Consider the following 20,515-nt stretch of genomic DNA (forward strand, 5'->3'; position numbering starts at 1 on the left):
AATGATTAGCTAAGTTAGCTAATCAACCTGGTTAGCATTGCTAGCATAGTTAGCATTTTTAGCATAACTGCTAGAAATCATTAGTTCAGTTAGAACTGTAATGTTTAAGCTTTAAACTGTCTACCTTCACACTATCAGCTTTCTTTAAACTATGCAACCACCATGTTTACCCTAGCTACACCTTAGTAACTATATCTACATTATCTACTGTATCTATACATTTTTGCATTTTCATGCACTCGTAATTTCCCTGGAATTACATTCTCTAGTTATCGATATTATTCTTCTTCCACACTTTTTGTGCGTTCAATTCAGCTTCAACCGTTCGACGTAGAGACTTCATTCAAACTGCGCTGCGTAGGTCTTACTTAGGTGACTTCAGCTATGTAAATTTCATCTTTGAAAACTTTATCGTTTATTTTATATGAATTTTTAAAAACATTTTTTCTCCCATAGACTTAACATTGGATTATGACATCACAATGAAGTCGTTAAGCAATTAGAATCTTAAGCCAGGTGTTCAAAGCCACCTGGCAGCAACTCTCTGTCTCAGGCTTTTCTGGCTCTCTTAAGAGTACATATCCTGTTCAACTGTTTCCTCTACCCACAACTGTTTCAAAATAAAAGTCCTCACCATTTTTGCATTTTCATGCACTCGTAATTTCCTTGGAATTACATCTCTAGTTATTATTATTATTATTCTTTCTTAAATGGAGACAGGCAGACACAAGGGCTCTTAAAGATATCTGCAGTTGAGGAAGGTGGATGGGGAAAGTGATTTGAACATTTGCAATGTCTGAAACTGAAATAGATGGAAAAAACAAACGTGTGTGAATATATTCTGATGATTACAAAAGCATCAAACACGTTTAGGCTATGTATAAGTTCTTCTGAGGTTCATGGTTCTCATTTGGCTTACTTTAATATTCTCCAGGGCCAAGAAGAGAGAATTTCACATCACCCAGACTCCACTCTGTTATCTGCCCTGTGTGTGGATGGGTCTCTCACTGTGCCGTCAGCTGTGTGATAGCAGCGCCCCCAGGAAAAGCACCCCCTCTCCCTCTTCTCTCTCTTCTATGATGGATCTCTCCATCACTCCGTCCGTGCGTCTCTCCACTCTCCTCCACTTGCCACCCATTGCTCCTGGCAGTCCATGCTCATTCTGGAGTGTGTCTGAGACATCCCCACACCTGCACGCGCGTGATGGCGGAGCGTGTGTGTGGCGTCAGCCCGTGGAGCAGAGCAGCGACGCTGTCCGGTCCAGTGGCGGGGTTAAGGAGGGACTTCACCTGTGGGAGGTGCTCTGGGAGGCAGACCAAAGAGGAAGCCATGCCCTCATTGGTATTTCCACCAGGAAGGGTCCTCGACAGGTTTCTGGTTACACCGCACTAGTCGGGGGAGACTCCCTGTCCTGGGGGTGGGAGCTCTCATCCAATCAGCTGTGGCATAAAGGCAAGGAGGCAGGAAGGTATCCTGCTGGGGCGGAGCATCCAATGGACATTCCAGCGCGTGTAGTGGTGGCAGTGGATGCGGACACAGGAACTCTGGGATACGTGGTGGAGGGCTGTTATCTGGGCGTGGCCTTTGCTGATCTACCCAAAGGGGAGGAGCTTTTCCTGGCTGTCAGCTGTGTTTGGGGCGGAGCCAGTATACATCTGCGCTACCTTGGCGGCATATCTCGTAAGTGTGGACATCATCTCTTACTCTTTGTCTAATGTAGGTGGGACCAACTGTAGCATTGGAAATGTTAAAACCAGCATCTGAAGGGGCTCCAAGAAAGTTCAGGTCTGGTCGTAAGGTGTAGTCATCTCACCTGTCATTTTCAAAATACTTTTAGTCAACAATGTAATCAAGTCAGGTCTCCTTAGCCTAAGCCTTTCAGAGTTCTCATTTTCATCCCTTTTTCTGTTTACACAATCCAGCTGAGAACTAAAGGTTTTACTATATGTCACTGAAATAACATTTGAGCCTCACAATAAAACAAATTGTTCCTGTGTTAATCTTCCTCTCCTTCGTTTTTCTCTCTCCTCCGTCTAGGTGACCCTCCTGCGCTGATGTCACTCTGCAGTTTGTCCATTAAGCAGACTTTAGGGCGGAGCAGAGTCTCCTTGACTGACAAGCTGCCCCTCCCACCTGTTTTGCAGCGTTTACTACAGGCTCACCAGTAGCCTGTAATACTTCCAATTAAACAGTGTTTCAGACCTATTTATTTAAGCTTTATTAAAGCTTTTTTCTTTAAAAAGGTAAACTTCCTTGAAGTTCATTTTGATGAGTGACATACTGTGTATGTAGGCTACTCAATGCAGTGTATGAATCAATGATACAATATGGCCATATATTATGTTTTTGTAGTTCAATTCAAAATGAAATTGTAAATATTATTAATCATAAATATATGTTGTCTTGCAGACATGCATCAGTGTGTTTTTTTTGTTGAAAATGAGCACAGCCTTCTAAGAGTGAGCAACCCAGGGTCACATAATTGTGATACATTGGGTCAACTCAGCATCTCTATTGCCTGTTTTGATCTGTCCTCAATGACATACAGTACAGTACAACCGGAAAGCTTTCAGACCTTTCAAGTTTTCCACATTTTGTGTTTCAAACTGATCTTAAAATGGATTCATTTTTCCCTCATCAATCTACTCTCAAATACAAAGAGCAGGTGTTTGGAGAGTTTTGTACATTATACAAATAAATAAATAAGTAAGGGATAATCAACGACGCGCCGTGCGTTTATAGGAAAATAATGCACGTTCGAAGTGGTAATAAGGACCCGACACCGCAGGCGGAGGGGACTTTACACTTCGATAAGTGCATTATTTTCCTATAAACGCACAGGGCGCGGAGTTGATTATCCCGCTTATACCACTGCTACTATCATTTTCGTTTATATTGCCGCTGTCTTAGATACAACTTTGCTGTTTTTACCGTTACATTCACATTGGCGAATTAATATTCAAGTGTAATAAGCCCAAAAGAAGGGAACTACTTCATAGCCGTGCGGTATATAGAAAATAATGCACGTTCCAAATAGCGCATCACAATAGGAAATTTGACCAAGCAGTGGTATAAAATAAAGTTGATGAGTCTGAAACACAACAAAATGTGAAAAACTTGACAGGGTCTGAAAACTTTCTGGTTGCACTGTAATTTCCAGGATTTGATCTGTCCTAAATGACATAATTTCCAGGGTAACACTAAACTGCTAGTAAGAAGTTACTGTACCTTTGAAATATTGTGTGTGTGTGTGTGTGTGCCTACTGTAGGCCTACGTGTATGTTTGTGTCTTGAATGAGTAATACACGGGAAATCCACTTGGAAGTCTACCAACCTTTATTTCCACATATAAACAGCACACCTGCAGGGCATGAACATAACAGCTCAGTTGGTCATAAGACTACCTTAAAAAGACTATTTCTACTTTGGACTATCAATTTACAAGAACAGGGCATCATAATTAGATTTCTCAAGATGAGGAAACATATAGTAGTAAAATTGATATCTGTTGTTATTCATATATGAAGTATGTGAATCATAGAATTTGAATCAAAACAAAATGTACCATTTTGAGCTTAAATTACATAATTATAATATGATAAATATTCATTTCAATAAAAGCACATATACATTTTGAAAAGACAGTGTACACATGCATGCATTATTACAATCAATGAGACCTACTTTTTATCAGAATGCATATCACCTGTTCCCATTGACACCTGAGTGGAGCACAACTAAACGAGGCCCGGGGTGGGGAGTTCCGGGAGAGTTCCCGGTGGGCCACTTCACTTTTGGGCCGGTCGAGAATTTTAGTTTTGGACATTTGTTGCGTTAGTCCATCTTCTACAGACGACGTGTATCCTACGTTGTACAATGCAAGGGAGTTCTCCCCTCCCAAATAGAGTTGGTTAGGTCCATAGCCCATCTTTTCCAAAAAAGTTTTCAGATAGTCTATCGATAGCTGGGCCGGCCCTACCCCAATGATACGCCTCGAGGTCTTCAGCAAGAGTGAAATACTGTGAAGCTGTCTCATCACCATAGGCTATTTGCCACGATATTTACCTATGTTACAACAAGTCTTATGCCCATTAAACTTTTAACTACAACAGTCTAATTTCAAGTAGCCGAGACAGGCCAGCGCTGTAAATATCTATTTGTAAGGAAATGTAATGACAGAACTGTGGCTTCTTTCAAAATCAAAATAAACATTTGAAGCCCACGTCAATAAAGCACTTCTGTAAAGGTAATTGTGTTGCATACCAGTGTCAACTAGTGTCAATTCGTATTTCCCTTTTTGAATTCAACTATCCAGTCTCTATGTTGTTTTCATGGACAGCACGGATCTGGAAAAATACTTTCTGTCTGCATCCATGTCACCTGATGCATGCCGATCTATTGAAAAGCACAGTTGATCTGTGCATCCCATGACCAACTTTTGATTCTTTGATTTAGAAAGCAAGGTCATTATTTTGTTGATGAGAAAGATGAAAGGTTTTGTGAATGTGCTTGGCATTTTTGTGGAGGGCATGGTGCTCAACACGTGAGAGTACACCACCTTTCCATTCTTCTCTTGTCCAACTTCCCCCTTTCCTGAAATGGGCAGTTGATGCAGAGGAATCTGTACATGAACACACAGACCACAAGAATCAATTACTTAACATCCACATAGGTGCCTATACTTTACAGGAGCTGCATCAAGTGTACATTAATCCCTTTGTGTGCTTACTGTACATCAGCCTGTCTGCATGAGGATAACTATGTTGCAGGCTGCAAAATGAGTCTTTTTTTCTAGTCTTCATTCTTGTCAGTTCAATGAGGACTTATGGGAAATTGTTTGTGAAATAGAGTTACAGAAAGACAATAAATGAAGTACAACATTTTCATCCCTTTCTCTGTTTACACAATCCAGTCCTTTATTCCCTCCTCTCTTCATCATCTAAGAACTAAAAGTTTTACTATGTCACTGAAATCAAATGTGAGCCTCAAAATAAACAAACTGTTCTCATGTTATCCTCATTCTCTCTCCCCCGTCTAGGTGACCCTCCTGCACTGATGTCACTCATGCCCTCCACAATAGGCTAGGCTACCTATATGTTACTTTAGCTGAGCTTCAAGTCTACTTTTATCCCTCATCATTACATTCTGTCTGTTTCCATCAGCCTGTCTGCAATGCATTAGGATTAGGATTGAGGAACAGTGGAGTTGCAGGCTGTGTGTTCCCTATTCTTTCTTTCTATTCTCGATGATGAGAAATGATGGGAAGTGGTTTGTGAAATTTAATATCAGAAAAACAATGAATGAAATGTAAAAAGAAGAAAAGTAAAGCATTAATGGATGGCCGCAGAGGGAAAGAAAAGAAAAGGTCATAGGTCAGGGGGATGGACAGAGATGGAGGGCCACACCTTTCCTTTTCAACTACTTCTTCGCCGCGAGCTTCTGTCTGTCAAGGAACTTCTGTCTACGATCCGGTGGGAGATCCTCCAGGCTGATGCCATGATTACTCGCCCTGAGAGAGGACAGGAGTTAGTTTACAGAGCCACAAGCTACAGACTAATACAGTGCATTTAAGGGCACACGCGCACACACACACACACACACACACACACACACACACACACACACACACACACACACACACACACACACACACATAGGTATACAAGCCTAACAAGCTTATTACAAACATGTTCAAATGTATTATCTTAGTTTACTGCTTAGTGCAATCCAACAGCTCTATTTTCAAATAAACACACACACGTGTATACACCTACACACATGCCATAGACACCTAAAGGGAAACTCCCGCTGTTTTCAATAAAGGACTTTATTGTTCGATGCCAGCGAGGCACAGTGGACAGTTCACTGTTATCAGTTCCGCGTAGGTCTCATTTGTAGTTTTATTACAGCAAAGGCTACTATACCTGGGTCATTAAGAAAGAACTACAAAACACAAAACTATGCAGCCAATGCATTTCTTAAAGGGAACGAAAGAAGCAGTAAAGGAACGCACATATTTAAGACTTATATCAAGACTTTTTAAGGCCTAAAATTGAGATTAGACGTTTCTAAATGTATAACCCTGCTTTTAAGTGGCTCTTGCACCAGTCTTTGCACACAAATTCAAAAATGAAGGCCCCGTCCACACTACTCCACAACATCCACATTACTCTATTGTATTCAAGCTCCTGAAAAGGAAAGGAACCCTTGAAATACAGCGTTCTCGCGAGAAGACCATTTGAATTGTGTCTGCAAGAGACTCTGGCAATGAGTAATGAATCAAGATGCACGCGGGGAACCAGTCACATCAGTGTATCTGATATAGGCTAAACAGATGACGACATTGGAAGTCTGTAAACATTGGTTGCAGTGTTATCCAATTGCGTGCGGTGAGATTTTCCTTGCTTGGTGCCGCCCCTCGAGTTGAGCCATTACATTATTCGTGGTCAGACCCTTAATCTCTCTAGATTACCAGGGACTGGATTTTCCAGGCAAAGTTTCGAATATGTTTCTATTCTTGAGCGTCAAATCCATAGACGCCAATGTCTTGGCCAGTGGCCGTTGGCCTTAAAGGGACACTTCACCTATTAGCATTAAGCTTTGTATCTTTAGAAAACCAGTCATGTTTTTGAATGGTCGTGCATCATTCCCTCAGTTTGGGAGAAATATGGACTTCGATGTTGGACTTCCTGCTTTCAATGATGTAAAAATCATAATTTTACATCATTGAAAGCAGGACGTCCTATTCATGGGTTTCATTGAAATCCGCATTTCTCCCATCTCAAGGCAAACTGAGTGAATGATGCACGACCATTCAAAAACATGACTGGTTTTCTAAAGATACAAAGCTTAATGCTAATCGGTGAAGTGTCTCTTTAAGAGTAGTGCAGGAAACTGCTCACGTGAAACAAAGCGGAGATAAAAAAAATACCATCTCACGTCACATCAAATCTCTTTTTTCCTTTCACACAAGCACTTTCAGTCATACCCTCCAGTGAGGTCTGGTGGTATAGGTAGTGGTTTGGTGTAGCCCTCTCTTCCAATCAGCCAGTAGGTGGCCTCAACATTCCCCTAGAATGACACATCAATACACTTTAGTGTTTACATTTTAAAGTGTGAGTGTGTGTGTGTGTGTGTGTGTGTGTGTGTGTGTGAGTGAGAATAGAATAGAATAAAAGAATAGAATATATATATATGAGTGAGAATAGAATAGAATAAAAGAATAAAAGAATAGAATATATACTTTTTTGATCCCGTGAGGGAAATTCAGTTCTCTGCATTTAACCCAATTTAACCGGATTAGTGAACACACAGCACACAGTGAACACACAGTGAGGTGAATCACACAACCCAGAGCAGTGAGCTGCATGCCCAATCAGCAAGCCACAAGTTACAAGTGAGAGAGAGAGAGAGAGAGAGAGAGAGAGAGAGAGAGATTGTACAAGCATAACCATATAACCATGACCGGTAAATACAATGTGAAATACTCAAGTGTGCGTGTGTTTTAGGCATACATACCTTTGGTTGTACACCCCCTCTGACAGCAAACTCATAGCCGAGCTTCAATTGTGTCAAAATATCCACAGTGCTCTTATTCACATGGATCCTATAGGCTATAAAAACATAAATACAGCACTCATTACTCTCTCTCTCTCTCTATTCAATTAAATCAAATTCAAATATGCTTTATTGGCATGACAAACCATATGATGCAGTGCCAAAGTGTTCACAGGAATAATGATTTTAATAAATAAATAAATAAAATAAAAATAAAAATAAAAATATACAAACATTACAAAGATTGCTACACTTCGTGTGTGTGTGTGTGTGTGTGTGTGTGTGTGTGTGTGTGGGCAGACGTGTTGCTCAGTGGTCATTCCTCTTTCTGTCACAGTTGTGTAGTGTGCAGCTAGTATCTTCCTCTTCTCCAAATTAATATATTTTTATGTATTTTTTTTTTTTTTGTCGATCTCAAATAATTTTGGATAAATAGAGTGACATTTTGGGTAGAATTTCTATTGTCAGACTGTGGTTACTGAGCCTGTATCTTGTCACTGTTTTTCTTAGTATTTTGCTAATTGGTATTCTCTGTTCAAAAAATGTTTAAATGGATATTCCGCCATTTTTGGAAATACGCTCATTTCCCACCTCCCCTCGAGCAAAACAAATCGATATTTACCTTGTTCCCGTTCATCCAGCCATTCTGTGAGTCTGGCGATACAACTTTTAGCTTCAGCCTAGCATAGATCATTGAATCGAAATAGACCATTAGCTTCTCGCCTGCTAGCTTCATGTTTAAAAGTGACTAACATTTCTGGTCTCATCTGGCGTAATAATCAAGGCAATTTGCAAACGTACCATAGGCGCAGTGATATCGTACGCAGCATCTGAAAATAGTCCCCATAGACAACAAGCAGTAGTAGTGCCAGTAGTTTGCAAGTTGCCTTGATTATTACGCCAGATGAGAGTGTAGTTCCATGTCAAATCAGCCTAGAAAAACGGCAGGTTTCATTTTCAGTTGGTCTTATTGCACTTTCTAACTTGAGAGGAGACACGTTTTAAATGGGAAAATTTTCAGAAATCTTAGTCACTTTTAAACATGAAGCTAGCAGGCGAGAAGGTCTAATCCAATTCAATGATCTATGCTAGGCTGAAGCTAAAAGTTGTATCGCCAGACTCACAGAATGGCTGGATGAACTAGCCTGGGTGTTCCCATACTGCCTTGCGCGGTGATTTCTTTCACGCTGCTAAGGCAGTCTGGAAAACACCCACATTTTCGCCGGATATTGGCGACCAATCACAGAACAGGGGAGAAAGCAAGACCAAAGATCCGCTTTAACCCTCTCTGGCAAGACCATGATGAGCACTGCACAGCCGAATTTGATAGACATCCGTGGCGCCCAATGAACGGATCTGGGCATTTTTTCAAATACGAGAAAATGAACGTCTGGTTGCCAGACCACGTCTCATTTGAGAAGTGGTAGGCGCTAGCCAGGCTATGGATGAACAGGAACAAGGTAAATATCGATTGTTTTGCTAGAGGGGAGGTGGGAAACGAGCGTATTTCCAAAAATGGCGGAATATCCCTTTAAGTTGACTTTTTTTTCTGTTCTTTCTGTCCAGTAGGTGAGATATTTTTCTCTGAGTATTGATCATTTGTTCGGTACCTACTCCCCCAAGAGGGGTGCCTCTCTCTCACACACACACACACACACACACACACACACACACACACATATACTGATAATGAACTATGCACAAATCTATTAATAATACACTCATAAATATACACTCCAGGAGCACTTGAAATATGAAAACACTTTCTAATGAGAACTGCTGAAATGCACTGCTGCAGGTGGTGTGGACACTCACGCAGTCCAGAGGACTCCATTAGGGAGGCGATGTTGACGGTGTCTCCAAAGAGACAGTAGCGTGGCATGGTCAATCCCACCACCCCTGCTACCACAGGCCCTGACAAAGAGAGACAAACATGGAAAACTCTTGCTTAGGTTTGGGCTTACTTAAGGCACAATGGAGTGTAAAGAATTAGATGAAAAATAAAAGTCAAATAAACATTTAGATCTGTAACAGATCTAAATGTTTATTTGACTTTTATTTTTCATCTAATTCTTCACACTCCATTGTGCCTTAAGGAAGTGGTATACTGTTCCTCCAACGAAGGGATGCTGATCAATTATTTGGATTTTGTGTGGTTCCTCTAAGCCATTTTTGAACTCTGTTTAGGATTTTGTCTTGGGTTTAGACTTGGCTTAACAAGCTGTAAAAGTATTATGCACACTGTTGTTAACGGGCTGGGGTTTAAAACCATACCATACTTTGTATACTCATGTATAATCATTCAGAACTTTGTATACTCATCATTTGAACTTAGTTCAGAACCCTACAACTGAACGATGAGACATTAAAGAGAACTCCAGGCATGTTCCACGTACATCTCTGTTTCTCGAGGTCACTGAGTACTGTCCGTACCAAATACAACAAAACAATCAGCTCTACCTACAGTAGCTCACGATGCTGCAGCCACCAGCTAGAGCTGCCAGGCAGCAAGAGTGCTACACGTATGCCCCTATAACCTGATGGTGTGAGAACATGGACACAAACAAAGTCATCATGTGAAGTGATGAGGTGTGTGATCTGACATGGTCTGGAGATACCTGAGTGCAGGCCGATGCGGATCTTGACCTTGACATCGGGCATATGCTTCATTTTGAATGTGCCGATGGCATGGAGGATGTCCAGAGACATGTTGGATATCTCCGCTGCATGCCGGTTCCCATTCCGGTTTGGAACACCAGATGCCACCATGTATGCATCACCAATTGTCTCCACCTACAAAAACAACACACAGGTGCAAACACACACACACACACACACACACACACACAAGTTATTCCATTTCATTCCTTTACATTATGACCAATAGACAAAATTGCTTTGCACAAATCTGTACATACAGAGTTACATCATGGTGTGACAACCAGAAATAGGAATATGTAGGAAAATATATCTTAGGAGGAACACATATCAGCCAACAAACACAGCACATCATAAACACACACACACACACACACACACATTCTGGTATCACTCCCCACACACCTTGTAGACGTCGTGTTGGCCGATGATGGCATCAAAGGTCGTGTAGAGGTCACCGAGCAGGTCCACCACCTCGATGGGCTCGCTGAGGGCCGAGATGGTGGTGAAGCCCACAATGTCGCTGAAGTAGAGGGAGGTGTCGTTAAATGCCTCTGGCTCCACCGGCTTCCCCAGCTTCAGGTTCTGGGCCACACTCCTGTAACAGGGCACAGCAGACAGGAAGGGGGAGAAAGGGGGAGAGAAAGAGAGAGAGGTTTATCACCCATGTATTGAATAAATCATCAAACCATGGCATCACGGCTCCATTTGACCACATGATAACAGCAAAAACATCTTATAAGAAAATTATTAGGAGGGAGAGAGGGAAGGAGAGAGAGAGAGAGAGAGAGAGAGAGGGAAGGAGGTGGAGCTGATACAGACTCTTGATGTAATTTTTCAACACCTCTGTGAGCAGAACGGTCAGTAATGCGTGTGTGTGTGTGTGTGTGTGTGTGTGTGTGTGTGTGTGTGTGTTGACCTGGGTAGCATCGCTGACACTAGCTTGTCAGTCTTCTCCCTCTCCACCTCTAGCTCCTCGGTCCTTTCCCGGATCAGGTCCTCCAGGTTAGAGGAGTACTGCTCCAGCATCCGCAGCATGGAGTCAATGATGTTGGTCTTCTTCCCTTTATTAACCTGCTTAAACTGCACACACACACACACAAACACACACACACACACACACACACATACACACGGCTTAAGCGTGAAATGTTACAATATCTGGAAGATGAATCCTTCAGGAAGAATATAAGTGTGCAGATCTATTGGTGTGTCTGGGAGAGTGTGCTTAAGTGCATGTGTTTGTGCAAATGTGTTTGTGATCTGTGGTTTGTCTGTGTGTGTATGTGTGCTTTACCTGTTTAAAGACCTCTTCAAATGTGGGTCGTTTGTCAGGATCATCTAACCAGCACTGCTTCATGAGCTGGATGCACTCCAGAGGGGCGTCATCCAGCGACACCTCCGGGCGACACAGCGGCGGAGGGGAGCAGAGCTTACTAATGACCTCTGTAACACACACACACACACACACACACACACACACACACACACACACACACTTCTGTTATGGGATCAGTCTTTAGACACCATGCATACATACATACATACACACACAAATACAAAAAAAATATTCATATGGCTGGCAAATATTGATTTAATGTTGATTATCTGTTGACCAATATGTTTGTCCTGACTGAAAATGACACTGTCACACAGCAAACGGTTGTAAGTCAATGTGGTAGAAACATGGAAGTGTTTTCATCGTTTCTAATTTTTTTATGAAAAATGTCAGGTCGAAAATTATTCATATTCTTCTTAAATAATCAGTGGAAACATCTGTGCTCACTTTTTTTTATGGATTGAGGTCTGGACTCTGGCTAGGCCACTCTAAAATGTTGACATTTATTCTGATTCCATGTTTCTACCACATTGTCTTACAACCTTTAGCCAAGTGGCAGTGGCATTTTCAGTCAGAAGAAACATATTGGTCAAAAGAAAACCAACATTAAATAAATATTTGCCACTTTTGTTCCTAACTGTACATACACATAAATGCACATCATCATGCACACACACACACACACACACACACACACACACACACACGAACAAACAACTGATAATGAACTATGCACAAATCTATTAATAATACACTCATAAATATACACTCCAGGAGCACTTCAAATATGAAAACACTTTCTTTTTTTTTTTTTTTTTTTAAGTATATTTTTTTGGCTTTTTGCCCTCATTATTATAGGACAGTGAAGTGGCAGACAGGAAACAAGTGGGAGAGAGAGATGGGGCGGGACCGGGACACGACCGCAGGCCGGACTCGAACCTGGGTCCCCATGGGCACCCGGACCCGCACACGGCACGGGCGCCGCAGCCTGCTGCGCCACAGCGCCCCAGCGCCCCCATGAAAACACTTTCTAATGTATCACCTCTCAAACAAAACCATTCACAAACCTGCATAAATGGACCTCCCATAAATGAACACACAGAACACTCACCAAACAACTGACATGAAATACACACACACACACACACACACTCTTTCACACTCACTCTTTCTCTTTCCCACTCTTTCCAACATAAACCCAGACATACACACATATGTAAGGTGATAATACACACACGCCTACAGTATGTCCTCACCTTTAGCAGGCATGTCCAACATGCAGAAGGGGGCAGAGCGTGTGATGACCTCCTGGACGATGATGGCAAAGCTGTAGACGTCTCCAGCAAATGTGGCACCGGCCTTGGGGTTCCGCAAGTGCTCTGGAGCTGTCCACAGCATCTCTACAGACAGCAGTACAAGTCAAGAGGGGGAATATCTGTGTCTCTCTGTGTGTGTGTGTGTGTGTGTGTGTGTGTGTGTGTGTGTGTGTGTGTGCGTGCGTGTGCGCGCTTATGTGTGTGTGTAGCACCGCATTATGTAATAACACCGCATTATGTAATAATGTAATAAATGTGCACGCCATTATGTAATAATTGCCGCATTCTGTAATAATCTGCCGCATTATGTAATACACTTCTTGAACGCAATATGTAATACATTTTGCTGCATTATGTAATAAGTTATTACATATTGCGGTTGTTACTACATAATGCGGGTGTTGCGTTTTATTTTTTTGCCAAATGTAACAAATGGTGCATTATGTAATAACCAACCGAAATTGACATTTTCATTGATTAAAAACAGCTTGATAATGTGTATTTTACTCAAAATTAATGCTTACAAATAAGTATTAATTTAACGATGCAATTGAGTATTTAAGCAACTAAATGAAAAACAATTCAGCTGCAACATACAGCCTAACACACTGATCACACAATGGAACTGCAGAATAATAAAGTGAATTTTAACAATGTTCTTTACCTACAGTAAAACAGGCCATGACTCACATTTCACACACATAGCCTAACTATCAGTATATGGAGGGAACTGCCTGTTCAGGCACTTAGCCTAAGCCGCTACTTGATATTGCTCCTCCTGCAAGGTACTGATTGGGACTCAGTGCTGGCTATAGGCCTGCTAGTGGAAAGGCAATGTTTAAATGTAAGTTATTAGGGCCCGAGCACCGAGGTGCTGAAGCGGCTGCACCATAGGTGCAAGGCCCTATTATTTTTGCTCAGATTACATTTTTTCACCTACTTGGCATTTTTGCCTTTTTTCACCTACTTGGCATTCTCTAAAACTCTAAATTGGTAACACTACTAAGTGACAGAGCTCTGGCCTAGGGTGTGGCTCAGGGACTCTATAGCGCCACCTAACGCGTTGTCTGTTGTGATTGACATTCACGGAAATGGCCCAGATTTGGTGGATATGTGTGTTCTATTAATCTAAACAATTTTACATTTAAACTTCATAGTGAATCTTAGAGGAATTTGAGTTATGATTAGGATTATGATTTCTGCACATCACATATTTTGAAAAAAATCTCCTAGATGGTTTATCGAAATCATGTCATATAAGCACTAAAATAATCTTGAGGGGTTGCTCAAGAGGAATTGCGACCAGATTTTTTAATTTTCGAAGTATATCGAAATGGCGAAGGTTTGAATTATGGCGTCTTATTAAGAAACAGGAAGTTGGTGTTATAAGCAGAAAAAAGGTTTTAAATTGGATGTAACTTGGCAGCTACATGTGGAATTGCTTCTGCTATTCAGAGATAGAGCTCTGGCCTAAGGTGTGGCTTCGGGACTCTATAGCACCACCTAGCAGCACGTTATCTGTTGTGGTTGACACAAACATTCAAGAAAATGAACCAAATTTGGTGGGCACATGTGTTATTGCTATCGCTAGTCAGAGACAGAGCTCTAGCCTAGGGTGTGGCTCAGGGACTCTATAGCGCCACCTTGCGTGTTGTCTGTTGTGGTTGACACATACATTCACAAAAATTAATCAAATGTTGTGGGCTTGTGTGTTATTGCTACCGCTGGTCAAAGACAGAGCTCTGGCCTAGGGTGTGGCTTAGGGACTCTATTGTGCCACCTAGCGCATTGTCTGTTGTGGTTGACACATACATTCACGAAAATTAACCAAATTTGGTGGGCTTGTGTGTTATTGCTATTGCTAGTCAGAGACAGAGCTCTGGCCATAGACCTAAAAGAAATGGACAAACAGACTCCGTTGTTCTCAATGGGAGGGGGCTGAAACAAAAATCTGTTTACTTTCCATTGTACTGCGGAGACTCATACTCATTTTGTGACGTTAGCCATCCTGAATTAGTGAATTAGTGAATTAGTTTTGCCTTCGATACCCTATATAGAATACACAGAAGCTATAAGGGCGACACAGGGCACATGTTACATGAAGTTATGGGATCGCAATCTATGGCCGTCCATGGGAGTTAGCAGAGTGTTGATCACCAGCTCAATTCGTGTCTCTACTTCCGGGAATATGCCTGCCCCCTTGGCTGTGGCCTACGGTGTGGCTTAGGGACTCTATAGCGCCACCTAGCGCATTGTCTGTTGTGGTTGACACGTACATTCACGAAAATGAACCAAATTTGGTGGGCATGCATGTGTTTTGCTATAGCTATTCAGAGACAGAGTTCAGGCTGAGGGTGTGGCTAAGGGAATCTATAGAGCCACCTAGTGTGTTACCTGTTGTGGTTGACGTATACATTCACAAAAATGAATCAAATTTGGTGAGCTTGTGTGTTATTACTGCCGCTAGTCAGAAACAGAGCTCTGGCCTAGGGTGTGGCTTAGGGACTCTATAGCGCCACCTAGCACATTGTCTATTATGGTTGACACATACATTCACAACAATTAGTTAGGCTTGTGTGTTATTGCTGCAGCTAGTCAGAGAGCTTTGGCCTAGGGTGTGGCTTAGGGACTCTATAGCGCCACCTAGCCTGTTGTCTGTTGTGGTTGACACATACATTGATGAAAATTAACCAAATTTGGTGGGCATGTGTGTTGTTCATGCACATGCCCACCAACAATTACGTATTGCTTTGTTAGATTCCAAAATGACCGGGCCCGCCATCGCCGCTTGCAGCTATATTTATTATTATTAATTTTGTTTTATTTGGTTGTACTACAAACTAAGCAGGATTTAGACTGAGATACTGTGTCCTCAATGAACTTGAAAAGACAACCTTTTATGTTAATATGTGTTAGCTTAGCTTATGGTTGGCTATGTCAACACCAGCTAACTTAGCCAATAATATAATAATATCTGTTAACAGAAAACAGAATGCATGGCACACCCATCTTGTGCACAGCCCATGTTTAATTATTTGGTGCTGTATGTCTTATCTTTGCTGCTGCTTGAGCAAAGACAGAGATTTACTTGACAATCAGAAGCACTTACCTCCAAACCTGATCTCATGACTAATATGACTGCAAATATTAATTGAAAAGAACCCCTTGTGCGTTTAAATGAGCACAACCAAAGTTAAAAGGTGGATTGTTACAATGTAAGCTGAGCAATAGTTGACATACTGTCCCCTTACTTATCATTTTTGAGTAAAATACACATTATCATGCTGTTTTTAATCAATGAAAATGTCAATTTTGGTGGGTTACTACATAATGCACCAATTGTTACATTTGGCAAAAAAAAAAAAAAACGCAACAACCGCATTATGTAGTAACAACCGCAATGTGTAATAACTTATTACATAATGCAGCAAAATGTATTACATATTGCGTTCAAGAAGTTTATTACATAATGTGGCAGATTATTACAAAATGCGGCAATTATTACATAATGGCGTGCACATTTATTACATTACTACATAATGCGGTGTTATTACATAATGCGGTGCTACAGTGTGTGTGTGTGAGAAATAGTGTGCGTGCGTGCGCACGTACTGTACGTGTGTGTGTGTGTGTGTGTGTGTGTGTGTGAGAGAGTGCGTGCGTGCGTGCGTGTGTGCGTGTCTTATGTTTGCCTCACCTTCAGGGTTGGTGTCTTCTAAACTGATACCCTGGGCGTCCATGAGGCTGGGGTAGCCATACTCGGTCACCTTCAGGACAAAGCGGCCATCCACCACACAGTTACGAGACTTAAGCCTCCCATGAGGGATCCCATGGCAATGCAGATACCTCATCCCCTATGAGCAGACCGAGAAATAGAGAGAGAGAGAGAGGAAGAGATTTCAAATTGAGCAAGATCATACCTTGTATTACTGCTTTGAATCCTTTCTCTGTATTTCAGAATTATTGTCCTGCATTGTTTTTGGATTGTCCAATCAAATAAAACATCAAATACTCTGGCCCCGAGTGTGGTAGCGTATGTTGCAGTCTGTGGATGTGCACTTGGGCCAAAGCGAGTCAGAGGAACAACATGGGCAGAGTCAAGCCAAGGTTAACTAATAAAACATTTAGTTAAAGCAGACCAATGGCAGTGGTGAGCAATGCCTTTAAATGGAATGGGTCAGTGGCATACGCAATCTCAAAATTGTTACGCATCTGATCTGAATACCTGAATAACATGTAGCATTTCTTCTGCTATTCTAAGCAATTCAGTTCTTGAAAAACATGGCTGAAGCTTTTCAGACCCGTTTTAAATACCATATCACACCAGGCCAGGCTGTTATTTTGCTAATCTATAGCAATAGTCTACGATTTTGAGCAAATATTATAGTCACTTAGGAGTCACATTGAATCAAGTTTAATCTGCACTGGGTGGGATAGGCTATTTGCTCTGATATTGGTGATCCAACAGATGGCTGCAAAGAAAATGGCACTAGAAACAACAGACTGGTAAAATATGTTTAACACCCTGCTGCACACATTAAAAGACTTCGTAATATAGTCCTCTTTGTGCCTAACTGTACACAGCCGCAGTGTTGCACTTCCAGTCCAGTTTGTTATCCAGACATAAACCCAGTTCCCCAGAATCCCCATGGTGCTCACAGAGTACATTTCAATCTGTAGCCTCAAAACACCCTTGAAGCATTTCAGTCACTACCTGAGACCAAGTTCTAATCGTCTGTTGGTTAGGTGTGCTCACAGACTGTTCCTTAACAACAGGTGTACAGGTCGGGGTAAGATAAACCAGGCTATGGTCAGATCTACCCAGTGGGGGAAAGGCAGTGGGAGTAGGCACCCTTAAAGGGATATTCCGCCATTTTTGGAAATACGCTCATTTTCCACCTCCCCTCGAGCAAAACAATCGATAGTTACCTTGTTCCCGTTCATCCAGCCATTCTGTGAGTCTGGCGATACAACTTTTAGCTTCAGCCTAGCATAGATCATTGAATCGGATTAGACCATTAGCTTCTTGCCTACTAGCTTCATGTTTAAAAGTGACTAAGATTTCTGGTAATTTTCCCATTTAAAACGTGTCTCCTCTCAAGTTAAAAAGTGCAAAAAGACCAACTGAAAATTAAACCTGGCGTTTTTCTAGGCTGATTTGACATGGAACTACACTCTCATCTGGCGTAATAATCAAGGCAACTTGCAAACGTACCATAGGCGCAGTGATATCGTACGCAGCATCTGAAAATAGTCCCCATAGACAACAAGCAGTAGTAGTGCCAGTAGTTTGCAAGTTGCCTTGATTATTACGCCAGATGAGAGTGTAGTTCCATGTCAAATCAGCCTAGAAAAACGCCAGGTTTCATTTTCAGTTGGTCTTATTGCACTTTCTAACTTGAGAGGAGACACGTTTTAAATGGGGAAATTACCAGAAATCTTAGTCACTTTTAAACATGAAGCTAGCAGGCGAGAAGCTAATGGTCTAATCCGATTCAATGATCTATGCTAGGCTGAAGCTAAAAGTTGTATCGCAAGACTCTCAGAATGGCTGGATGAACGGGAACAAGGTAAATATCGATTGTTTTGCTCGAGGGGAGGTGGAAAATGAGCGTATTTCCAAAAATGGCGGAATATCCCTTTAATATTTGCATAAAGCAAGTCCAAAATCTTATTCTCAGTGTGGCAGTTAACTGAAACCGTTGCTGAAAAGTTGGTAGTGTTGCAGAGAGAAGCGTGAAACTGCTATGAAGGCACTTGGATGCTGTGTTTGAAGTTGAGCAGTAACTGAGTTGATGATGTCACATGCTACCTCAGTGTCATATGAAGATTAGCCTATTAGATATAGCAGCAAAATGGCGTCTCATATATTGGAAAGCGAGGGTGGGAATATAGGCTACTAGTAAAGCAGCAGCATCAGCAGCAAGCAGTAGCCTACAAGCCCTTCTTTATTCTAATAAAGGTTAGATAGGTCTATTTAATTAATGATTGGTACACATTAAACTGAGATTAGCAATTAGTTTGAATAATAATGTGAAACCTCTGTCAACTCTAAATATCAATTCAACACATTACTTTAGTGATACAATGACATATTTATACTGTTTTGACATATTACCCTGATAAGGTCTAGCAGTAGGGAGCTCTTGAACATCCAGTCCAGTCTCATGTCTTCATTGCACAGCAGGTCTTCCAGGCTGCCACGGCTACAGTGCTCTGTCACCATGGCAAAGATACCCGCATCCAGAAAGAGCCCAAGGTACAGGTTGAGATTCTCATGTCTCATGTCCCGTAACTATGTAGTAAATCACACACACACACACACACACACACACACACACACACACACACACACACACACACACACACACACACACACACACACACACACAAACACACACACACACACACACACACACAGAAATTATCATTACTTCCGTCAAGGAGGTTGCTTTTGTTTCAGAAGTTCTGTTCACAGTTAGAAGATTAAAAAAAAAAAAAAAAATGGGGGGGAGATCCATTTCACTTTCTTTAACAATTTGAGATTTTCCATAGATAAGCTAAGAACTGTGAGTGGACATCTAATGTTTATTTGAAAAAGAACCGCGTGCTTTTGATGTAGATTACCTGGTTGAGGAAATCTGTCGTTTTCTGGGTGACAGAGGTCACCTGGTCTCCATTGTTGCATTTCTTTAGCCACACCCAGTCACCCTGGCAACAACGCAGCCACCATACAGTTCAGAACATTTTCACGGAGTTGAGGATTTGAATGCAAACATGTAAATGTTTGAAGGCAGATAGTTGATATAAAATAGTTTGTAATAAAATAGACGGCTGATAATCCGATAACACTTGATGTATAGATGAATATATCAAATGGCAAGTACAACACATGGGGGCCACCTAGACCACAGACAGATAGTCAATAGTAAATAGATAGCAGTTGTAGTGAATAGATACTAAATAGATAAGATGATGAATAGATCATTAAAGGTAGGGTATGGAATTCGCTTTTGGCCATTTTTGCATCACTTACAGCCACTGAGTTGGAAGCACTGAAATGGAAATTAAACACGTCATTCATCTGTGGAACAGGCAGGGCTCGAAAAACTCCAGCCAATTATATCCTTAACCTCTAGCATCATTTCACAGCTCATTTGTCAATTTCCAAACGAAAGGGGCAGTAGTGCTGTACAGACGCCAGGTCTGGCTTTTCATTTTAGCTTTACCCCTGTCAAGAGTGCCTAGCCTGGCTCGCTCTCGAGCATCGGAATTTTCGCTCGTGCATGAATGTGCGTCCATGTTCTTCGAATGGGTGGAGTTAGGCAGCTCTGAGGAAAAAGGCTAGGACTATTTGAGTTGTGCATTTTCAAAATCTGTCGGCCGTTTTGCGAATCCCGTACCCAACCTTTGATATCAATTAGCAAGTGCAATCAGATGGGGGTGGAAATGGGGGCACTGAGACCTGAGGTAGACAATCACAAACATGTGTGTGTGTGCGTATGTGTGTGTGTGTGTGTGTGTGTGTGTGTGTGTGTGTGTGTGTGTGTGTGTGTGTGTGTGTGTGTGTTTGTGTGCGTGCGCGCATGTCCTTCAAAGGCTTACCTCATACATGCCAATGTTTGATGAGTCAGGTGTAGTCTGG

The 20,515-nt window shown here is 41.7% G+C and overlaps 2 protein-coding genes across 2 annotated transcripts in view; one reads left to right on the top strand and one right to left on the bottom strand.

Annotated features, from left to right (window-relative positions):
* The first annotated feature begins 752 nt into the window (after positions 1–752).
* si:ch1073-228j22.2 (SPRY domain-containing SOCS box protein 2) lies at positions 753–2,325 on the top strand. Its single transcript, XM_062516986.1, has 2 exons — positions 753–1,680; positions 2,038–2,325. Exons 1-2 carry the CDS (start codon positions 900–902, stop codon positions 2,166–2,168), a joined length of 912 nt encoding a protein of 303 aa, XP_062372970.1. The 5' UTR covers positions 753–899; the 3' UTR covers positions 2,169–2,325.
* A 3,093-nt stretch (positions 2,326–5,418) lies between these two features.
* LOC134060451 (retinal guanylyl cyclase 2-like) overlaps positions 5,419–20,515 on the bottom strand; it is a 22,190-nt gene continuing 7,093 nt past the window's right edge. The window contains exons 6-18 of the mRNA XM_062517179.1: positions 20,476–20,515; positions 19,498–19,581; positions 18,989–19,165; positions 16,568–16,724; positions 12,811–12,954; positions 11,513–11,661; positions 11,135–11,298; positions 10,621–10,813; positions 10,176–10,350; positions 9,373–9,471; positions 7,519–7,613; positions 6,989–7,071; positions 5,419–5,509 (exon numbers count right to left, since the gene is read on the bottom strand). The exon at positions 20,476–20,515 is cut by the window's right edge and continues 80 nt beyond it. Coding sequence (XP_062373163.1) covers positions 5,419–5,509; positions 6,989–7,071; positions 7,519–7,613; positions 9,373–9,471; positions 10,176–10,350; positions 10,621–10,813; positions 11,135–11,298; positions 11,513–11,661; positions 12,811–12,954; positions 16,568–16,724; positions 18,989–19,165; positions 19,498–19,581; positions 20,476–20,515 — 1,651 coding nt within the window. The remainder of the gene's footprint in view (positions 5,510–6,988; positions 7,072–7,518; positions 7,614–9,372; positions 9,472–10,175; positions 10,351–10,620; positions 10,814–11,134; positions 11,299–11,512; positions 11,662–12,810; positions 12,955–16,567; positions 16,725–18,988; positions 19,166–19,497; positions 19,582–20,475) is intronic.

Source organism: Sardina pilchardus, chromosome 16 (assembly GCF_963854185.1).
Source record: "Sardina pilchardus chromosome 16, fSarPil1.1, whole genome shotgun sequence".
NCBI lineage: Eukaryota > Metazoa > Chordata > Actinopteri > Clupeiformes > Clupeidae > Sardina > Sardina pilchardus.

Bases quoted from the DNA above. Each gene is read 5' to 3' on its own strand.
- si:ch1073-228j22.2 (XM_062516986.1), top strand. From the start codon at position 900: ATGGTTCTCATTTGGCTTACTTTAATATTCTCCAGGGCCAAGAAGAGA. The intron at 1,681-2,037 runs GTAAGTGTGGAC...TCCTCCGTCTAG, and splicing joins CTACCTTGGCGGCATATCTC to GTGACCCTCCTGCGCTGATG.